General features: G+C 42.7%; 3 protein-coding genes across 4 annotated transcripts in view; all 3 read left to right on the top strand.

Moving 5' to 3' along the window:
• LOC307028544 (uncharacterized protein) overlaps positions 1–22,994 on the top strand; it is a 143,189-nt gene that overhangs the window by 35,909 nt on the left and 84,286 nt on the right. The gene's annotated exons all lie outside the window — the stretch shown is intronic.
• LOC307030081 (uncharacterized protein) lies at positions 1,321–3,656 on the top strand. The gene is made up of 2 exons (XM_079666297.1): positions 1,321–1,577; positions 2,003–3,656. The coding sequence occupies exons 1-2, from the start codon at positions 1,497–1,499 to the stop codon at positions 3,065–3,067; spliced, it is 1,146 nt and encodes a 381-aa protein (XP_079522423.1). The 5' UTR covers positions 1,321–1,496; the 3' UTR covers positions 3,068–3,656.
• LOC307028542 (uncharacterized protein) overlaps positions 16,638–22,994 on the top strand; it is a 63,195-nt gene continuing 56,838 nt past the window's right edge. The window contains exon 1 of the mRNA XM_079663650.1: positions 16,638–16,942. The gene's annotated coding sequence lies outside the window, so the exon portion shown is untranslated. The remainder of the gene's footprint in view (positions 16,943–22,994) is intronic.

The raw sequence follows: 22,994 nt of genomic DNA on the forward strand, positions 1-22,994 counted from the left end.
CCCATCATACTAAAGCTCTGCCTCTAACATAGAGGGCGGAGTTGTCGGGTTCAGGAGTTCCTCAAAGTGTTCCTTCCAACGCCCTAACACTCCATCATTTGAGTTCAACAACGTCCCATCCTTACTGTACACAGCTTGGATGGTTCCCTGCTTCCCCCGCCTGAGGTGTCGCACAGTTTTCCGGAACAACTTTGGTGCCGCCTGAAAGTCCTTTTCCATGTCTTCTCCAAACTTCTCCCACACCCGCTGCTTTGTCTCGGCCACGGCTGAGGCTGCTGCAGGGGATCCCCTGGGATAACAAATCCCTGAAGGCCTCCTTCAGTCGGATGGCTTCCCTGACCACCGGTGTCCAGCAGGAGGTTCGAGGGTTACCACCCCTTGAGGCACCTAAGACCCTGAGACCATAGCTCCCCGCCGCGGCTTCGGCAATAGAGGCCTTGAAAACCGCCCACTCTGGTTCAATGTCCCCAACCTCCACAGGAATGCCCGAAAAGCTCCGCTGGAGGTGTGAGTTGAAGGCCTCCTGAACTTGGGCCTCCTCCAGACGCTCCCAGTTCACCCGAACTACACGTTTGGGCTTACCAGGTCTGTCCAGAGACTTCCCCCGCCACTCGACCCAACTCACAAACAGATGGTGATCAGTTGACAACTCCGCCACTCTCTTTACCCGAGTGTCCAAAACATACGGCCTCAGGTCCGATGATACGATAACGAAATCGATCATGGACCTTCTGCCTAGGGTGCGCTGGTACCACGTACACTTATGAGCATCCTTATGTTCAAACATGGTGTTCTTTATGGCCAATCCATGACTTGCACAGAAGTCCAGTAACAAACCACCACTCCGGTTCAGATCAGGGGGGCCGTTCCTCCCAATCACGCCCCTCCAAGTGTCTCTATCATTGCCTACATGTGCATTGAAGTCTCCCAGCAAGATTAAAGAGTCCCGTTCAGGAGCCCCATACAGGGCTCTTTCCAGGGTCTCCAAGAAGGCTGTATACTCAGAACTGCTTTTAAGTTGTATAAGCACACACAACAGAGTTTTCCCCCCGATAACCCGCAGGCGTAGGGAGGCGACCCTCTCGTCCACTGGGGTAAACTCCAACAACGAAGCACCCAACCGGGGGCTCGTGAGTATCCCCACACCCGCCCGGCGCCTCGCACCTTGAGCAACCCCTATCCAGAAGTAAGGTTCCAGAGTCGACGCTGTACGTAAAGGTACGCCCAACACGATCCAACTGGTAACGCTCCACCTGCCGCACAAGCTCCGGCTCCTTCCCCCCCAGAGAGGTGACGTTCCACGTCCCCAAAGCCACGGAGAAGCTCCGTGGCAAGCCCGTCCACCAGACGTTCGCCGACGAGTCCTCCTTCTGGGCCTGGCTCCAGAAGGGGACCCCGGGCTTCCTCCGGGCCAGGTATCCTCACTTCCTGTGTCGTCTTTCATGAGCTCTTTTGAACCGATCTTAGTCTGGCCCCTTGCCTGAGACCAATTTGCCATGGGAGACCGTACCAGTAACACAAGGTTCCAGACAACACAGCTCCCAGGTTCATCAGGGCACACAAACCTCTCTACCACGGTAAGGTGCTGGTTCTTCAGAGGTCAATACGAAAACAAATGCAAATATTTTATTTAAAAAAGTAAAGTCCTTTCGAGTCATCTGTCTCAAGCCTAAGTCAAGTCTCAAGTCATGAATAAAGTCAAAGTCAAGTAGAGTATTTTATCAATGTTAGTCAAGCAAGTCACAAGTCCAAGAATATGCGACTTGAGTCTGACTCGAGTCAAGTCATGTGACCCGAGTCCCACACCTCTGGTATATACTGTGGTTAGAATGTTGCTGTATTACTGTATCAAATATAATACCAATTTAATAATCACAAACAGTTAGTACGATTAGTATTTTGTTAACTGAAAGTTTGTATAAGTGAGTTTTTCTTGTGTTAACTGTAAATGTCTTTATGCTTTATGATTTACTTTCTCTCTTTCTCTGCCCGTCTGTTTTAGAAACCGAAAGGAAGAGAGAGACATCACAGCTGTCAGCAATGTGATAAATCCTTTCCAACATCTGGAGATTTAAAGCTCCACCGGCTTATTCATACTGGAGAAAAACTGTACAGCTGTAAAGAGTGTGGGAAAACATTCAAGAAATCTGATCAACTCAAAACACATCACCGCATTCACACTGGAGAGAAGCCGCACAGCTGTGACGAATGTGGGAAAACATTCATTCAATCAAGTGATCTCAAAACGCATCACCGCATCCACACTGGAGAAAAACCGTACAGATGTGAAGAGTGTGGGCAAACGTTCACGACATCAGGTGCTCTCAAAACACATAAACGTGTTCACACTGGAGAGAAACCGTACAGATGTGAAGAGTGTGGGCAAACGTTCACGACATCAGGTGCGCTCAAAACACATCAACGTGTTCACACAGGAGAGAAACCTTACAATTGTGAAGAGTGTGGGCTAACGTTCACGACATCAGGTGCTCTCAAAAAACATCAACGTGTTCACACTGGAGAGACACCGTACAGCTGTGAAGAGTGTGGGAAAAAGTTCACTCAATCAGGTGCTCTCAAAACACATCAACGTGTTCACACTGGAGAGAAACCGTACAGCTGTGAAGAGTGTGGGCTAACGTTCACGACATCAGGTGCTCTCAAAACACATCAACGTGTTCACACAGGAGAGAAACCGTACAGCTGTGAAGAATGTGGGAAAACGTTCACTCAATCAGGTGCTCTCAAAACACATCAACGTGTTCACACTGGCGAGAAACCGTACAGCTGTGAAGAGTGTCGGCTAACATTCAAGACATCAAGTGCTCTCAAAACACATCAACGAGTTCACACAGGAGAGAGACCATACAGCTGTGTAGAGTGTGGGCATACTTTCACTCAATCAGTTCATCTCAAAACACATCAACGTATTCACACTGGAGGGAAACCGTACAGCTGTGAAGAGTGTGGGCTAACGTTCACGACATCAGGTGCTCTCAAAACACATCAACGTATTCACCATGGAGAGAAACCGTACTGGTGTGAAGAGATGCTGTTTTCTCCCTAACCCATCATGTATTTCCCTAAATCTGACCAACAGTTTTTTTATGTTCAAACCAGCGTTCACACTATGCCAAAACAAGGCCACAGAGATGCTGTTCCTCCCGATGTATTTCAAATCATGGTTTTTTTAATAGTCTTGTTATTCCTTTTATAAAATATTCTATGTCCAGGATTAAACTGCTAGCCTCATTAAGCTGCATCTGGTCGTGTCTTGAATAATCTGTTTGGTTAATAAAATGTTGTGACTTAAAGGTGGGGTATATAATTTTGGAGAAACCAGCTCGAGTGCGCTTTTTTTATGTATTTATTGTCAAAGCATTTAATATATTCATTGCTATCGGGATGTTAAGAGCATTCCATGTAATATAACAAAGTGTTTCTGAAATAAATTACATACACCACCTTTAAACTTTGATTGGGAAGTTTTGATAGTTCCTGTTGAGTTGGCAGTCTGTTCTGGTCTAAAAAAAAGAAAAGAACCAATGATGAATGTATCTAGAAAATATTCCTGATGTTTTCAGTTTGATTCTGTTCTCTTTTGTTTAAATTATCATAATGTACCAAAATAAAAAAGGCCTTAGAAACAGACTCACATCCCTGCAAAAATGTTGTGTTTTTCAGCACATTATAAACATGTAATTCCCTCGTTTTAGGGCCTCTGACAGCTGGATGAAATGTCTCACTGAAACTTTAATTTTAATGAAAAATATACTTTTGAACTTAGAGTAGTTGTCCTGATAACCTGTTAAGCCCCAAACCTGTTGTTCAGGTCTCAGGCTCGAAAATTACATTCCCAGAACAAATGACTTCACCTCTAAAAGGGGTAAATTAATCATCTTTTTTCTCAAAGCAATGATAAACCTGTGAGTTGGATTTAGAAAAGTCAGAATCAATATAGATGTTATTATTTTAAAGTAAATTCAGATTGAACATAGTAAAACAAATGTAAATTATAGAGTCCGTCCAAAAAATACCCATTACTTATAGTGAAAACCACCCTTGAATGATCGGATAGTAGACTAAAAACTATAACATATAATAAGTACCCTGTATCAAGATTATTGCAAAACAAGTTACATTTGACCTCTTTAGAGAGGTTTGGAAAAAAAAACACCTCTTGGGTCATTTGGGTGTATTTGCGGTTTCTCTGGAACCATTGGCGGCGCCAGAGATTTTCTCTCGGGGGTGCTCTGGGGTAGCTTGACGTTTCATAGAGGGTGCTCAAACTTGAAGGGTTTCCCATTAATGCACCAGCGCTACAGTTGAATTTTTCTACTGCAACTCATACTTGTCAACCCTCCCGATTTTCGCGGGAGACTCCCGATTTCATTGCCCTCTCCTGGTTTCCTCCTGGGGTCATATTTCTCCCGATTTCTGACAAAATCAGATTTACTCAGGACTGTTTTCACTCAGACTTTAATACAGCTACACCATTGTTTGGTTTCCATGGTAACACGTCTCTTTAGTAGCGCGCGCAACTGAAGGTCTGAGAGGGTGAGGCAGATAGTCACAGAAAACTGAACAAAAATCGACAAGTACTCTACTCTCTGCTCACTCCTTTCCTGCCCACACATATGCTCCTTCAAGGATGGTGCTACAGGCCGCAAGGCAGTGCACTTAGAACTACAATATAAGCATGTTAATGTTAATCTAACAGCTCCGGCGATCCACTAGCACCCCCCGAGCCCCCCCTCTTGCATTTTGAAATGCTCCTGAAGATTTTTTTTTAAATATTGAAATTAAAAGCATCAATCTGGTGCACTTTGAGAGCAAAATGAAGAGATCTATGGATACATCTCTCAACATACATATGAAACAGAACTGTAAACAGATGTACTATTTCTTTATAGATATTTTACAAATCACTCCCCTTTTAAAACAAAACGTTTGAGACCCACTGAGATAACTAGACTAAAGTTAACTATCTAAACACTGAGAGTCCTTTACTTCACCTGAGCTGAGGTTATCTGAGACTCTCAGTCTGACAGGAGAGAGTTCTCCCTCCACTTTGTTGTTGAAAAAGCTCCTTATATCCGTTAGCTTGGATAGCTAGCACCAGATGCTAACCACAACGATCTCCGGTAGAGACCATGGTAGAGACCCACCGGTGCTCGCGCACGCACACAAAATGGCTCGTGCCACACAACACACAGAGCAGAGCTTGAATGAAACACAGAGAGCCAGAAGTAAGCTACTTGTACTCACGAGGCCTATTATGTGCAGAATCCCTCTCGCTTTCAGGTGGTTTTGATTGAGTGGACGTTTAAGGACTAAAAAACGATCCATTTGTCACTTTGCTGTTAGCAAATAATTTGGCGCTCCAGCTAACAGGAAGTCACTCAAGTGTCACAAAGTAATTTAGCCTATGGGTAGGTCAAAGATCTAATGGGTGCTGGCCATTGGCCTAATCACCTGTGTTGGCTTTATTTTTTTGGTCAAAAATGTGTTTGTTTCACATTTGCATTGATGTAATCAATACATTTTCTAATTTAATATATATATAAAAAAAAAAAATCAAAAAAAAAAAACATATATTTCTTGGGGGTGTTTAGGGAGTGCTTTGGCAATCCTGGGGGGTGCTTCAGCACCACCTAGCTCCCCCCTGGCGCCGCCCCTGGTTGCATGTAGCAGTGTGTGCAAACTGCCCCGCCCCCTTGCACACAGACGGGGAGAGAGAGATCACTCGTCAGGATTAGAAAGATCGAAAATACTAAAAATAATCATAGATGCATTTTTGCAGTCTTTTTGGATATTAGATAACAGAGTTGACAACACCAAAACTGCAATGTAATGTTTGTGTAGCATAATAAATATGACATATCGTTCTTCAGTGTCCTACGCTGTACATATCCGGAATCAATTGCTGAAAGGTTCTGGGAAGCTTTGGGCCCTTCTCACTTCTCTTATTTTTCATTTCCTCGATCCTCAGTCTCGATCTCACCGGAAGTTGATTTGTCTGCGCCATCTTGAGTAGCGTCCCAATGGCCTTATTTTTGCCGGAGGAGCGAGGAACGATAATGGAGGAGCTATAATCGAGGAACCATCAGACCGTCCTCCGATGAAATCCTCAGACACTCGCCCAGCCCCTTACTGTGTATCGCTCACTGATTGGACGATGCAGCGCATGCACTGATCTGATGCTTCTTGACATGAATGCAGTTTCCCAGCGGAGTGAAGAAAATACATGAAACTCACGAGAGTCACTTCTGAGTTTATACCGTGTTTTGCTTCAATTCATGTTTCATTTAGTTACAAATATGTGATATATCTGAACAACAAAGTGGTCAAAAATCATTTTATTCATTTTTTGGAAACATTTTCATGATCGCTTTTTTCGTTTTACATTTTCATTTATTGTCATTTCCATTCAGTCAGTCATTAAGTGCTATTTAAAATGTTAATTTGCTAAATATCCAAACAAACAAACAAAGTGTGCAATCAAATTAATGTTAATCTAACTGGGTTTTGATAGATAACATATCTCTTTTTCTTCTCTGAATTATTTTATTTATTTTTTGCACTCTAATCAATATTAATCAAACTATTGTTCGTTTATACATTTTAAGAATGGCGTTTATCTTTTTTGAGAATTAGTTTTTGATTTTATTTATTTGGGTCTACAACAGATAATACATATGTTTGTGTCAGTAAATGTGTACTAACAGAGGCGGGGGTGTGTGTGGAAACAACGGGGACAGAGCTGGCTGTTGTCAGATGATCAGCTGTGCAGCGTCTCACAAACGGACGTCGCTTCACGTGACGCTCCGGAGGAAAGGACGTCCCATTGCTCTTAAAACTCATTTCCCTGCTTCTCGTGGTTTCCTTGCATCTCTCCATGCTTCCCTGGTGGGAGGGACTAGTCGCAGGGAAACAACGCAAGTGAGGGACGCAAGGAATCCATTTAACCAAAGTGAGAAGGGCCCTTTGTTTCGTGAAAGGTTGGCAGAGGGTGCGGCCAGCTCTGGGCATGGCTACTGGGTATCCCTTCGTAGCAATACCCAGGAAGTAAACAATGGAAAATGAGAAATCTCCAAAGAGGCGTTTTGGGGAGGTATTTTCTGTGTTAGAGTTTTACTCCCTACAGGGTGTACTTTGAGGGTTTTTGCAGACCGTTTACATGCATTAAAACCTTCAAAACACACAAGGGGACGGGTAATAACCGGAAAAGCATGACATAGGACCTTTAATGACGAAAGTTCTCATAATAGAAGACACAAAGCTGCAGAGAGAGGATGGATATATTCTTACGTCTACATTGTGATTAGATGAAAATGCAAAATTAAATTAAAATAGCAAATGTTAAACACATTGTTTATTTCATTTACTGAGGTTTTAACCATTATTTACAACATGTAAACATAAGCAGTGGAATAATAGGATATCTCTAGGTCATTAAGCTGTCTTAAATTCAGTTTAGTTATATCAATACAGAACATAGACCATAGAAAATATTTAATTGTGTATTTCAGCAGAGCGGGGTGTCACGGTGGTGCAGGACCTGGAGGTGCTGACCTGGTGTAGGTGGGATATCATCTGGGCTGGGCTTAGGGGAAGAGGGAGAATATAAACAGTTATAAACCACAGATAAGATTAGAAAACTAATATAGTTAAAAATCAATCTCAACATTATACTTTTGTTCATTTAAAAAAACATTGTTGTTATTTGAAATATGAAATAATATTATTAAATTACATCAGCTATACATAATGTACTTGTTAACTTACTAATGTAACATTACTGGGGCTAAAGGAACAGCTTAATCTTATTTACCTGGCCATCGTCCTCTTTATTTCATCACCGTTGGTGATCTCCAAAAATGGTTAGTAAAAAAGTAAAAGTGAAGTTTCTGTTGTGGTGACCACTGTCTAACATAATTCAATCATGGAACTACAGCTTGGGGGTATTGTTCCGCACGGACACTTATGCCTACTGTACCTCCGGGGTATTGTGTCCTCCTTCCTTTCTCTTTCTCTTCTCTTCCCGGACTGCAACCGGACAACATATGCTAATCTGCTCAATAAAGTCAACTTTTGCACCTTCGATGCACCATAAGTCTCGAAGAAGTATCCGTGACTGAACCGAACATGGCAAAAAAACTATTTTTCTTCAACTGCCGGAGATTTTTGGAGACGTCCGTGGCTGCCTCTTGCACACGGACTGAAGCTCGGTGCGCCCTCTGCGGAATGGCCAAGGACGTCGCTCGCCATTCCCACATCGTCTCGGCACTGGAAGACAGCAAGCCTTCCGACTACAAGGAGACGATACACGACCTGCTAGGTACGGAAGAACCCGACTTCTACTTCATGGAACTGTTTCTTCGGGACATGCAGCTGCGTGTCCAGGCTGCGCTAGCTAACACGGCTAGTGTTGGGCCCCGCGCTTTAGCCGAAGTAGCTGACCGGTTCTTCCTGGCCACCCGGCAATTTACCCCTGAGGTGCTGGCCACTACATGCAGCGGCACCTTCCCTGGTGGGGGCACGCCGCCTAGCAGAGGCTCCGGGGCCGACGACATCGACTAATGGCTGCCGTCTTACGGATAGCGGCCGTCGACACCGGCTAGCAGCTAACAGCTAACCACGACAGCTAACGGCTAGCAGCTACCGACGGCTAACAACGACAGCTAACAGCTAACAACGGCTAACAGCTAACGACAACTAGCAGCTAGCAGCTAACAGATAACAACGATGACTGACCGCTAACGTGGACAGCTAATGGCTAGCAACTGACGGCTGACTGCTTCCACGTGTTCTCAACTGACTGTTACATTTTTTTCCCCGGTGCTAGAGAGGAGGTTCAAACAGACGGTCGACCTCATGTGGATCCTCTCGCTATTCCACCTACCTGTTTTTGATCGTGGACAGGACGGCCCTTTTGAGCTTTTTCCGGTGCCTGAGAGGAGGTTCGACCAGCCGGTCGGCCTCGTGTGGACACTCTCGCTATTTCACCACCTCGACGGCGGTTTCGGACGTCGCCCACGCTCTCGACAGCGCCTGGGTGGCGCACTTCTGGACCTGTCGGGCCTCTTCCCTCGCCTCGGCAGCGGCTCTCGGACATCGCCCACGCTTTCGACAGCCCCTGGGTGGCGCACTTCTGGATCCTGCCTGGCCTCTCCTCTAACCGCGGCTCACGGTTCGCCTCGACGGCGGCTTCGAACGTCGCCCACGCTTTCGACAGCGCCTGGGTGGCGCACTTCTGGACCCCGTCTGGCCTCTCCCCTTTCCACGGCTCCTTCCTCCCGGGGATACTGCTCCTGCCCCCCAGGGATACCGCTCCATCCTTCCGGGGACTTCAATAATATTCTATTAATGTTCACGTTCACACAGTCGGTGATTTTTGCCGGCCGTCTTTCCTGCAACGGCAGCTTTTCTGTATTTCCTCTGTCCTGTAATATGAGTTGATCGCTTTAAACTCCGCACACTGAGCTCTGATTGGTCAGCAGGCAGTGCTTTCACTGAGTTGAGCTCTTAGCCTTTAACCTAACCTGGGGGGTATACTACGAAGCAGGATTTTCGTTTAGCAAGATAACTTCTATTTCCGGTACTACGAAGCTCGTTCACTTTTTAGCGGGCTAGATCTCCATGGTGACTTATCCTGGAACCTAGTCTGTGCTCCGAAGCAGGATGGGTTCCAGGATAAGAGATCAACTCAGCGAAAGCACCACGGATGCTGACCAATCAGAGCTCAGTGTGCGGAGGAAATACAGTTTAAACTGCCGATGCAGGAAAGACGGCCGGCCAAAATCACCGACTGTGTGAACGAATAGAATATCACCTCCCATCTTCAGAGGAATCTGACTATTATAACTACTAGTATACTATTATGTTAAGAAAGCTTAATTACATATCTGCCACAACATAAGCAACCGGATCAAAGTAACATAGCCTACAGTCCGCGGCACTGTGAGTGCAGACGTCGATGTGTCCCATTATCATTCATATCACAACCTAATGTGTCATATATTTCCTTATCTGAGTCAGCCGAGCCGTATCTGGCCGTGCAACACTCACAGTGTCACATACTGTATGCAGAAGTATTATTTTAAGCAACACATTAAGTTGACGAAACACTCGAGTCAAATGTAATTAAAGTCATATCCACTCGTGTCTTAGACGGGGCAGTGATATCATAAACCTGTTAATGTACGCATTCAAACACTTTTTCTTTTACCAGCTGTATTCACCTTGCAGGTGCAGCTATGTGGCTTTTATCCTGGATAAAATGTTTAAGTCATGGATGTTTAAAGTTTAACTTCTTCATATTTGACTAATATTATAGTTTTCATTCAGGAAGTATGACGCTGCGCTGTCAGTACGCTTCTCCATGTTTGTGATTGGTCGAATGCTCCAAATACCACCCTTTTTATGTGAACGCGCACCTAACTAGATAGGACATGGCTGGCTTGAGCGAACAAGTTGATTGCCAGCGTTGTAGGACAGTTTAGCGAGAGCGGCTTTGTTTTGGATTAAGTCAACCGGATAACTCAAAACATATCCAGGATAGGTTGAACTAGATTCGTAGTATACCCCCCTTCTCCGGGGCAGGTTAGCCGCACAGCATAAATTACCATGGAGATCTAGCACGCTAAAAAGAGAACCAGCTTCGTAGGACCGGAAACCCCGAGTTTTCCCTGAAGTTAGCCGGCTAAGCGAAAATCCTGCTTCGTAGTATACCCCCCTGGAGTAAATTCAAAAGCTACCCTGCAGTATACAAAGTCATTAAAACTACACTTTAATGATCAATCAAACAAAAACATTTTCCCAATGTTTAAATTCCCCATATCAATCCCATATTTATGTATTATTATTATTATTATTATTATTATTATTATTATTATTGTTGTAAATCATATTTATTTTAATACCGTTTTTCACCACAGGGAGGCAGTGAATTTGTTTAAAAGATAAACTAAACTCCCATGATGCATTGGGACCAGTGACCTGGAAAAGGGTACTTGTTTTTTTTTCTATCGCCGGTGGAGGATCAAAAACAGACGTTCGACACCAACGTGGGACGAAGGTCGGAGACGCGTGACAGAAAGCTCAGAGAGAACCGGAAAACTCGGATACATACAGAAACGGTAGCATTGGACTGTTATTTTTGGGCGGATTTGCATAAACTGTACATTGAGTGTTTCATCATGTCAACCAGCTCAGATGGTAGCCAAAGAGACAATATGGAATGGATGATATCCAAAGCTGCGAGGAAGAAAAGATCTTTGAAAGAAAGAGATAGTTCAGTAAGAGCTAGAAGTTGGTCGGATTGGTCGGGTGAAGCAGACGAGGCTAATCAAAGCAAAAAATCAAAAATCAGTCAAAGTGTCAGCCAAGCAATGTTGGATAAAGAACTAGAACACGAGTGGAAAGTTGTAATATAATTCAATCAGGATGGTGGGCATTACCACCCGATTAAACTGACCAAAGCAATTGAAAAAGAGATTGGAAAAATTAAATTTGCTAAATTCATGAACAACAAGCGGGTTTTGATAAATGCCAATAACAAACAGCAGCAGGAAAAGATTCTGGGAATGAACTCACTGAATGGGGAGAAAATGAAGGCGCATGTACCAGGAGCAATGGCAAAACTGAGAGGAGTAATTTCAGGAGTACCATTGGACATGTCAGTGGAAGATATTAAAAGTGAATTAAAAGGAGGTAAAGTAGTGGAAGGCTTAAAAGCAAACGGGATGGCACACTCAAAGAAACATTATCAGTCCTCATTCAGTTTGAGAGAACCTTACCTAAGGCAGTACAAATGGGATATTTGAACTTCATTGTTAGGGAGTACATTCCCAAACCTCTCAGGTGTTACGCATGTCAACGAATGGGGCACACAGCGCAGCAGTGTAAAGGGCAGCTAAGGTGTGCGAGATGCGGAGGAAAACATGAGTATGGAAAATGTGAAAAGGATGCAAAGGTTAAATGTTGTAACTGCGGAGGAGATCACAGTGCTGCGTTTGGAGGATGTGAAGTGCAGAGAGAGGCCAGAGAGGTGCAGAGGGTTAAGATTACAAACAAAGTTTCATACGCAGAAGCAATAAAGAAAGTAAGGGGAACAATAACAATCAATAAGACCCCTAGTGGAATGGAGCAGAGCATTACAATACAAAATGGCAGGAACACACCAGAAAGTAATCTTCAAATCCAACCCCACAGCGCCACCTAGAGCAAAGAGGATGATGATGTTCTAGGAGTGAAAAAGGTGAATTTTGTGGTATTCATATGCCATACTGTAAATGTTGCATTACAGTTAAAAAAGAAAAGTGATAGAATCAAAGCCATTGTGGAGGCAGCTGGAAAATTCCTAGACATGAAAGATATTAAAGCAGATCAGATACATGCAATGTTAGCTATACATGGAGCTGGGGAAAATGAAAATCAGGATGAGGGTTAGATCCTTAATCATGGTTCTGCACATATTACAGTAGAACGCAAGAAGCCTCATAGCTAATGGTCAAGAATTCAAGAAATATATATATGAGCTAGAGGTGGTCCCTGAGGTAATATGTGTGCAAGAAACCTGGTTACGACTTTGTCATTCCAGGATTTAGCTGTATAAGGCATGATAGAGCTAATAGTCAAAATGGCGGAGGGTGTGCCACGTTTCTCAAAGATGGTGTGGTATATAGGGAGGTGCAATCTCCTGATGATATAGAGTGTATTATAGTGGAAATTTGCAACCCCAGGAAACAAGATAACATTAGGATAATCAATTTATACAACCCATGTAAAAATCGAACCACTGATATATTTAATGAAATAGCAGGCAATAAACATAGGAATGGAATTTTGGTGTGGTGATTTCAATGCACACAACAGTCTATGGGGCAGCAACCATACAGATAGTAACGGAAATATAGTGGAAGAAATGCTGGAGGAAAGAACACTAGTATGCCTTAATGATGGACATGGCACAAGAATAGATGTACACAGGGGGAAAGTCTCATGCCTGGATCTGACATTAGTGTCAAACTGTTTGGTTCATACAAGCGAATGGTTTGTTTTGAATAGCTCCACTGTAGGAAGTGAGCATTATCCAGTGCTTACTAAAATGAATACTAATGTATATATGCAGGAAGGAGGTGTAATAACCAGGTGGTGCTTTGCTAAAGCTGATTGGGGGAAATTTAGGATATGGTGTGAGGAGTCGGTACACCTGATAACATCAGAGGGAAGCATAGAGGTCATTACAAGACAAATAACGCAACATATACTGAATGCAGCAGAGAACAGTATACCCAAAACAACAATCAAGGGTAGGAAGAAAGTGGTGCCATGGTGGAATGAGGAATGCAACAGGGCTATTGAGCGAAATAATGCATTTAGAGAATTAAAGAAAAACACGACGCAAAATAATGTTATAGAGTTTCAAAGGAAAAGGGCAGCTTCTCGAAGGACAATTAAATATACAAAAAGGAGAACATGGAGAGAATTTTGTTCTACCATTGGCAGAGGAGTTAAATTAGGTTATGTCTGGTCCATGTTTAAGCGGATGAGTGGGAAAAGGAAAACCATTAAAATTCCAGCCTTGGTGGATGGGGAGAGGCTGGCAGTGACAGATAAAGAGAAGGCAGATATGTTAGGAAGGACACTTGCAGCAGTACATAGTGGGGAGCATCTCAGTGATATTCATAGGCAGCAAGAACAGCAGTTACTAGCAGAGAATGAAAACGTGAAGGAGAAGAGACAGGATAATAGGTCGGCTCTGGAGGTGGAATTTACAATGTCAGAACTCAAAATAGCCTTACAAGGTACAGGATATACAGCCCCAGGACAAGACCAGCTATGCTATGCTATGTGTAGACAATTACCTATGGAAACTATGAAAATGGTGTTGAGTCTTTTCAATAAAATCTGGAGAGAAGGAGATATGCCAAGTGTGTGGAAAACAGCAATCGTGCTACCATTCAATAAGCCAGGGAAAGATACAGCTAACCCTAGTAACTACAGACCAATAGCTCTTACATCACACCTATGTAAATGGATGGAAAAGATCATTGTCCGTAGGCTCTCACATGTACTGGAACAGAAAGGGCTGCTGAGTAGTTTTCAGAGCGGATTTCGTAAAGGGTGTTCCACAATAGATGCGCTAGTAAGAGTGAGTAACGATGTGGAAAAAACATTGAAAATGAAAGAGATAATGGCAATAGTGTACTTTGATATTGAAAAGGCGTATGACTATGTGGAGGGATGGGTTACTGATCAAATTGGGTAGAATGGGTATTGGAGGGAGAATGTACAATTGGGTAAGGGCCTTTTTAACAGACAGGACATTTAGAGTAAAGGTTGGAGCAGATATTTCCAACTATTTTGAAATAGAAAATGGTATTCCCCAAGGGAGTGGACTCAGTCCAATATTATTTAACATCATGATTAATGATATATTTACATGCTTAGACACATGTATACAATCGGCTCTGTACGCAGATGATGGGGCTATTTGGATGAGGGGAAGAAATGCCCCATACGTAATGGAGAATATAGCTAGAGCGATTACAAAAGTGGAGAGGTGGTCATATAACTGGGGATTCAAAATGTCAGAAAGCAAGTAATGCTACATGGTATTCACAAACAAACGCAAGATTGATGGCCAACAGCTAACACTATATGAGCGTCCAATGACAAAGGTGAATGAGTTCAAATACCTAGGACTGTGGTTTGATAGCAAATACACATTGAAAATGCATATTAATCAAGTGGAAACAAAATGCAAAAAAGTATTAAATTTATTGCGAGCTGTAGCTGGATGCAACTGGGGCGCAGATAAACAAGCATTAATAGACATTTACAGATCAATTATGAGGTCCACAATAGACTATGGTTGTATAGTATATGGAGCAGCAGCAAAAACATCGCTTTTAAAAATGGATAGAATACAATATAAAGCATTGCGGCTGTGTATTGGAGCAATAAAGTCATCCCCTATTAATGCAGTTCTGATAGAAGCAGGAGAGACACCTCTGGAGATCAGAAGAGAGAAACTTGCTCTGTCATACTGGGTCAGACTACAAGGTAGTGGAGAAGGAAATATTCCAAACAGAATATTACAGGATTGCTGGGAATATGCAAAATTCGAGGGACGTAGGTTTGGCTGGACGAGTAAGGAAAGAACGAGGGCATATGGAGTGGAGAATATCACGTTTGCCAAAGCAACCCCATTTAGCAGTGTTCCCCCATGGCTGTTCCCAGAAGCTAAAATAGATATGAGTATTGTAGAAAGGAAAAAAGAGTGGCAAATAAATGAAGTGGGAATTAAAACAAGTATGTATCTGAACGAAAAGTACTACAATTACCTACAAATTTATACAGATGGTTCTAAGAACAAGGAAGAGCGTGTTGGAGTTGGCATATACATCCCAGACTTTAAAATATCTATTTTAAAAAGAGCATCTGATCAATTATCAGTGTATACAGCAGAAATGCTTGCTGTAATAATAGGATTGCAGTGGGTTGAAGAGGTCAGACCAGATAGGGTGGTTATATGTACAGATTCATTGTCCATATTACAAAGCATACAATCAACAACAACTACTAGAGAAGACATTCCCATAGAACTGAATCATAGCCTGTTAAGACTGCACAGATCTTCAGTTCTGCTGGGTGCCTGCACATGAGGGGGTGAAAGGGAACGAGTGTGCTGATAGATTAGCAAAAACTGCACTACAAAAGCAAATAACATTACCAGTTCAACTTGGTAAAGGAGAAGGAAAAGCAGTCATTAAGAAGAAAGGGATGGAGATCTGGCAGACAAGGTGGGAGAAAGACCAGAAAGGAAAGGACTATCACAAAGTACAAAATACAATTACAATTAATATTCATAAAGAAAGAAACAGAAGGGAGGAAATCATGATGGCTAGACTCCGAATATATCACACGGCTTTGAACAGTACGCTGTATATCATGGGGAAAAGTGACAGTAACAAGTGTGGGAACTGTGCAGTAAAAGACGATGTAGAAAATATATTGTTACATTGTGACATCTATAAAGCGGAAAGAGAACAATTAAAGGCTAAAGACTTAGAGGCAGAGAGGGAGTGGAGTGTGGTTGGTGTTTTGGGAACAAAAGGAGAGGGAGTAAAAGCTACCAGAAAGGCACTGTTTAAATTCTTGAGTGAAACTGGGGTAGGAAAAATAATTTAACATTAGGTCAGGAAAGAACATAGATTTGTTTTGTTTTATTTATTTAATGGTTTTATTGATTTATTTTAATTTTTTTATTTTATTTTGATTAGAACATAGGTTAATGAGTTGTGATGATGCATACTCATGTACCTTTTAAGTTGTTTGCAATCCGCCAAAAGCAAGAGAAGAAGAAGAAGAAACATGAGCTGAAAACTGCACTGGAACAACTCAACATCAAGGACATGGATTTCACGGCAATATTTGAAAGTAAATCAAGAAATGAAGCAAACAAGCTGATCTGCAAATTCCTCAAAAGCACTGGTCTGAGGACAAGGATTTAGTATGAACATTTAATAACTAAACAGTAGGTGGCGATATATGCTCCAAGTGGAAGCGATTCGCCATTAAAGAAAAGAAGAAGAAGAAGAAGAAGAAGAACCATGATGCATTGCGGCAGTCCTTTTCTAGCTTCCGGTCCTCAGAAGCTAGACGTTGCTAACAGACGTTGACGCAGATTTTATACCGAATATAATGTGTTTAAGAGACTTTTAAAGCACATACAAAGAGTTAATTTATCATTGTAGGGTAATTTTTCCGTTTAACCGTGTTTTGTTGCCTCCCGTTCTTTGTTCGTAGCTTTTTATACCACGTGGCTGATCGGTAAAAAACAAGTAAAGGCATTAAAGGGAGATTAGTGTGTTTAACGGCAGTGTTTTATCAAGGAGAAGAAAGACTGAAGAACCAGGACGGAGAGAGAGAGGTAACGTGTGTGTGTGTGTGTGTGTGTGTGTGTGTGTGTGTGTGTGTGTGTGTGTGTGTGTGTGTGTGTGTGTGTGTGTGTGTGTGTGTGTGTGTGTGTGTGTGTGTGTGTGTGTGTGTGTGTGTGTGTGTGTGTGTGTGTGTGTGTGTGTGTGTGTGTGTGTGTGTGTGTGTGTGTGTGTGTGTGTGTGTGTGTGTGTGTGTGTGTTAGAGATGTTAAGATTCACCGATTCGCATCGGTGCACCGGCATAAACGTTCAAGATGCGAGTGCACCGGTTGAAAGAGTGCACATCGGCTATAGTTTGGGTTGAACTCGCGATGCATCGATTGCGTAGCGTCTTTGCATCGGTAAAAAACCGATTCATTCATATAAAATCCCCTTATCTTGTCAACGTTCAGCAGAGACGATCTTTGATATTTGCTTCGCCACTACGGAGAACGAGAGTCTCAGTTATCAACACACACGGAAGTTGAGGAGAAAGAGAAACACAGCGCAGCGAAAAATACCTACAAATCAAACGTTTGGCAACACTTCGGATTGTTCAAGAAAGACGGTGTAATAGTCATTTATGCTATATAGTTGACCGCAGGTCATGGAGAGTAATAAGGTATCCGTAGACCTTTGTATGAGGTATCTTTATTACTTAACAGGTCTACAGCCATGATACATAGATCCGTCCTAGATGCGGACTTGCATACACACAGTATCACTCCGCAGCCGCACCCCATCAGTAACGTCCTGATGGTATATGTGCGCGGCACTATTACTACAGACGGTCAACTTGAAAAATCACTCGCAAATTGTTAACGATGCCGAGCCGCTTTAAAGTACACAAGTAGTACGAGGAACTTAGCGACGCACATAAAGAGGCGACATGGGGTCTGCGGCTGAAAAGAGAAACCTGAAAGTGAGACATATGAGTTAAATCACTCAGTGAGGTGTTCTGTCAGAGAGAGGTGTTTAGCTTACAGCAGCCTGTGACGGCCAATAATAATTTAAATGTCTTCCTTAATGTAAGCAGTTATGAAATACCTGTTTGTGAAAGGTTATTTGTTTTCTTTATTGTTCAGATAGAAACCAATGCTTTCTGCTCACTGGTGTGTTAGCCTCTGAGTGTTAAGCACATCAGGCTGGCAGCTGTATGGGCATTGCTCTATGGTAGCTGTTATTTGCACATTGTTAATCATGACTAATGCATCCTTACATTGTTTAACTGTGAGGTGTTATACAATTGTACTCTGGAGAGCTTTTAAAGGTAAAAAAATAAACGGCATGATGGGATGTGCAGTACCAAATATGTAAAGCACTTTTTTGTTAATGTATGATTTGCTGCATATAAGGAATAAAACAAAAATCCTCTGTCGTACCATATTGAAGTATCATTATTTTTGCATCGTGTTGAATCGCATCGTATCGCCCCGAATCGCATAATGTTGAATCAAATCGTATCGAACTGTATCGCAACAGGGGTGAATCGTATCGTATCGCATCGCCTAGTGTTTCAAAGGTATCGTTAATGTATCGTATCGTGGTAACGTATCGAGATGCGCATCGCATCGGCCTCAGTGATGGAGATGCACATCCCTAGTGTGTGTGTGTGTGTGTGTGTGTGTGTGTGTGTGTGTGTGTGTGTGTGTGTGTGTGTGTGTGTGTGTGTGTGTGTGTGTGTGTGTGTGTGTGTGTGTGTGTGTGTGTGTGTGTGTGTGTGTGTGTGTGTGTGTGTGTGTGTGTGTGTGTGTGTGTGTGTGTGTGTGTGTGTTAATGACTTTGTATGCTGCAGGGTAGCTTGTGAATTTACTTCAGGTGTAGCTAAAGTCTGATTTAAAGGTGGGGTAGGTAAGTTTGAGAAACCGGCTCGAGATACACTTTTTGTTATATTCCATGGAATGCTCTTAACATCCCGATAGCAATGAATATCTTAAGTGCTTTGACAAAAAATCCATTAAAAAATGTCATCTGTGGAAGCCGTGGTGCTCTAAAAAGCACGACCAAATCATTTTAGCCGGGCCGGTGTTCCGGATTAACTGTTTCCCTCGTTAACTGGTTTCCCGATCAACTGGGGCGATTTTCGATCGCTTCTTCTGTCGTTTACATACATATTTTGGTATATTTGGCTCGGTAGGAAGACTTTGATGCACATTCAGTACCAGTGTGTGAGGTTGTGGTTACGATGGAGATATCCGGACGCGAACAGCGGGGACTACAAAGAAACACGAGTTGACTGGGGATGCCTGTTCAAAACATTGCGAGCTCCAATAAATCATTTAAACCAGCTATTGTTGCCAGACTTATTACTGAATATCGTTCTTAATGTGATACCAAGTCCATCTGAGACCTGTGTACACCTTCAGACAGCCTCCAAGTGAAGCACACGTTGTTTACTCACAGTTTGAAAGCAGCATGGAGAGGTCTTCAGCTGTGGTAATCCGCTCGAATAAATCCTTAAAACCAGCTATTGTTGCCCGGTTTATCACTGAATATCGTTCCTAATGTGATACTAAGTCCATCTGAGACCTGTGTACACCTTCAGACAGCCTCCAAGTGAAGCGTACGTTGTTTACTCACAGTTTGAAAGCAGCGTGGAAGCCTTCAGCTGTGAACTGTAAACTGTGATCCTCTCAGGTATGAATCCGCCCAGGTTAAACTGTGTTACGACTTCTGAGGCTATCTACCGGCGATCATGTTTAATATGATCATCTCTCTGGAACTTTTTAACATGGTTCATCCAAAATATTAAAATGTGGTGGTTTAATACTTTGTGTAGATCTGTGGCGCACCAGTAACGCGCATGGCCCGAGTGATTTTTGCTGTTGGGACTCGGGTATGAGTCCAGCATGAACTTTTTTTTTTATTTTCATGTCGATGGAAACTGAATATTATGTTTGAATAGAGGATTCCTAATATTGTTTGCCGAGACCAACATTAATGACCCATCAGCATTTTAAAGTCTAAGTATCCCTGCACATGCAGCAATGACATTTCTGCTGCTATCTTTGCAAAACGAGTTAACAGTCACATCTTATCTGGATGAGTGCTGCAGAGTACTGTTTTTATAAGGGATAAATGTGTGTGTAGTCTTTCATATTAAACACGATTGCCGGTAGATAGCCACAGAAGTCGTAACACAGTTTAACCTGGGTGGATCCCATTTTTCCCTGGGCGGATGTTTACCTGAGAGGATCACAGTTTACAGTTCACAGCTGAAGGCTTCCACACTGTGAGTAAACAATGTACGCTTCACTTGGAGGCTGTCTGAAGGTGTACACAGGTCTCAGATGGACTTAGTATCACATTAGGAACGATATTCAGTGATAAACCGGGCAACAATAGCTGGTTTTAAGGATTTATTCGAGCGGATTACCACAGCTGAAGACCTCTATGCTGCTTTCAAACTGTGAGCAAACAACGTGTGCTTCACTTGGAGGCTGTCTGAAGGTGTACACAGGTCTCAGATGGACTTGGTATCACATTAAAAATGATATTCAGTAATTAGTCTGGCAACAATAGCTGGTTTAAATGATTTATTGGAGCTTGCAATGTTTTGAACAGACATCCCCAGTCAACTCGTTTTTCTTTTTGTAGTCCCCGCTGTTCGCGTCCGGATATCTCCATCGTAACCACAACCTCACACACTGGTACTGAATGTGCATCAAAGTCTTCCTACCGAGCCAAATATACCAAAAGATGTATGTAAACGACAGAAGAAGCGATCGACAATCACCCCAGTTGATCGGGAAACCAGTTAATGAGGGAACCAGTTAATCCGGAACACCGGCCCGGCTAAAATAACTGGATGGCTTACCTGCCTGTCAGCCTTCCATCTGTGCACAAACTTATCTCCTGCCCCCATTGGTCATGTGCGCATTCGTGTGTGTTGGAGGAGGGGCTCTGTAAGGAAGTGGCATATTTTTTCCGGCTGTGTATTTTCAAATTCTTGCGCACTCGAGCTGGTTTCTCCAAAATTACCTACCCCACCTTTAAGAGTTGATTATATTTCCCATCATTGATCCAAATCTGTAAAGTAACTAAAGGTATTCAATACATAGTGGACTAAAAGTACACCATTTTCCTCGGAATTGTAGTGGAGTAAAAGTACAAAGTAGCATTAAACAGAAATAGTGTTGACAGACCTGCTGTTCAAGTGGCCGTGACAGACCTCACTTTTACCTCACCTACCTCTATTAAGCTTACCATTGATAACAAATGCCAAATTTGCTATTATTTGGTTTGATGGAAAGGATGTATGTCTCAATGTCTTACCAGACATGTGAAGCTAGACAGAACATCCTGAACTCTTGACCTATGCACATTATGCATTTTAGAAGGTGCAAGCAAAGCATAAAAGTTCCAACCACAATTCTAGGAAGGCGTTGTGGTTTTTGACACCTTGACAATGGTTACAACGATTGAGGACAACAATGCACACAGGATGAGAGGGAACTGTGTACAGACTTGATGATTTTAGGGCCAACATCAAGGAGCAACACATCTTAGAGACAATAGACAGTTTTATTGAGTTTGCTTCTGTTAATGAATTAAATGTGTATATTTTAAATTGAAGTTAAAAGAAATCTCAATTCTAAACATGACATTGAAAATGTGTTTTGCTTTCATAAAAATGTTAATATTCCCTTTTGTTAAAATTGCATATCTTACTCTAGTCTTCATTTGTTTAATTGTAACTTTACATTGTTAATTGATTCATTAAGTAAGAATCGAACCTATGTGACCTCCTTCTCACTCAAAGATAGAAAAGGGGAAACCACACCTGATACTGCTCTGGGGTTCTACCAGCCCACCAACACCTACTGCACTACACACTCCATTTTGCTATCCTGGCGGTCGGACACCCGACGCTTTAGTGCAGGGGTCGGCAACCCCTGGCATGCGTGCTGCCATAACCAATGGTACACTAGGAATAAGTGTGCAAAATATTGAAATTGTATTTTCGGATCCTGAACGAGACCACCGGCAGAGCGCCCCCCCCCCCCCCCCCCCCCCCCCCCCCCCCTGCAGAAGGAAGCCATGCACGCAATGCAGCGCAGAAGGATAACTTCTAGGCCCTGCTCTCTGAACTTCAGTCGACTTTCTGCTGCCTTCCTCCAGGGTGAAACGATCAAGGGTGTAGCACACTTCACACATTGCAGTATAAGGAGCTGTACATGGCTCGGTTCGCTGATGGCCGGCACCTCCCTTTATTTATTTAAACTTGTTTAAACGGCATCATGTAAGTTGTACTGACAGAAGACAGAGGTCCACAGCTTCCGTGCAGCGAGGCTCCCCCCACGAACGTCGGCACACTAATCGGATCTTTTAAATTGCACTTCATATCAAAAAGGTTGCAGACCCCTGCTTTAGTGCCTGAAATAAGTGATACGACGGGCAGCTAGTGTTAGAGGCCATGCTGTAAGCTGCCCCCCTGTTGTATCGAAGTTAGATTCCTTTTCAATAGTAAAGTACAAGTACCTCTAAACAGTACAGTACTTGACTAAATGTACTTAGTTACTTCTCGCCTCTGCTATTAACCTAAGAAGTACATTTGTTTTGTTGTGTCTGTCGGTTGTTTTGAGTTATCTTGTTTTGTGTCAGCTGTAGTTGTGTTGATTATTTCAGAGAAGGAGAAGGAGCACTGAGAGCAGCATGGAGGAGAACAAAAAGACCCCTGGAGCTCAGGTCAGTGTGCACTTCCTCACAATATATTCCTAACACTGTTATCCCCAAATGAAAGATCACAACCTGGTTAGAAAATACAATATGAATGCACAATATGGTTAGATATAGGTTAGAACATTACTACTTAGTAATGTGTTAATCTAAGACGTGTATTAATAGTGTGCCTTTTGAACAAATTGTACCCCAATCATCCTCTGAAATATCCTTTAATACGTCTTTTACTTTCTGAGTTGTCTTAATGGTTTGCAACCATTATGTTATAAAATTGAGTAACCAGTCCTTTGCTGTTACAGTTTTTTATAGACAGTATCTCTACTGTGGACATAGGAGGTTGTTGCAACAACTTGTTTAAGTTTGCCAATATAAAACTCCTAACTT

Source organism: Notothenia rossii (assembly GCF_949606895.1).
Source record: "Notothenia rossii genome assembly, chromosome: 2".
Classification (NCBI taxonomy): domain Eukaryota; kingdom Metazoa; phylum Chordata; class Actinopteri; order Perciformes; family Nototheniidae; genus Notothenia; species Notothenia rossii.

Bases quoted from the DNA above. Each gene is read 5' to 3' on its own strand.
- LOC307030081 (XM_079666297.1), top strand. From the start codon at position 1,497: ATGGGAGACCGTACCAGTAACACAAGGTTCCAGACAACACAGCTCCCA. The intron at 1,578-2,002 runs GTAAGGTGCTGG...CGTCTGTTTTAG, and splicing joins ACACAAACCTCTCTACCACG to AAACCGAAAGGAAGAGAGAG.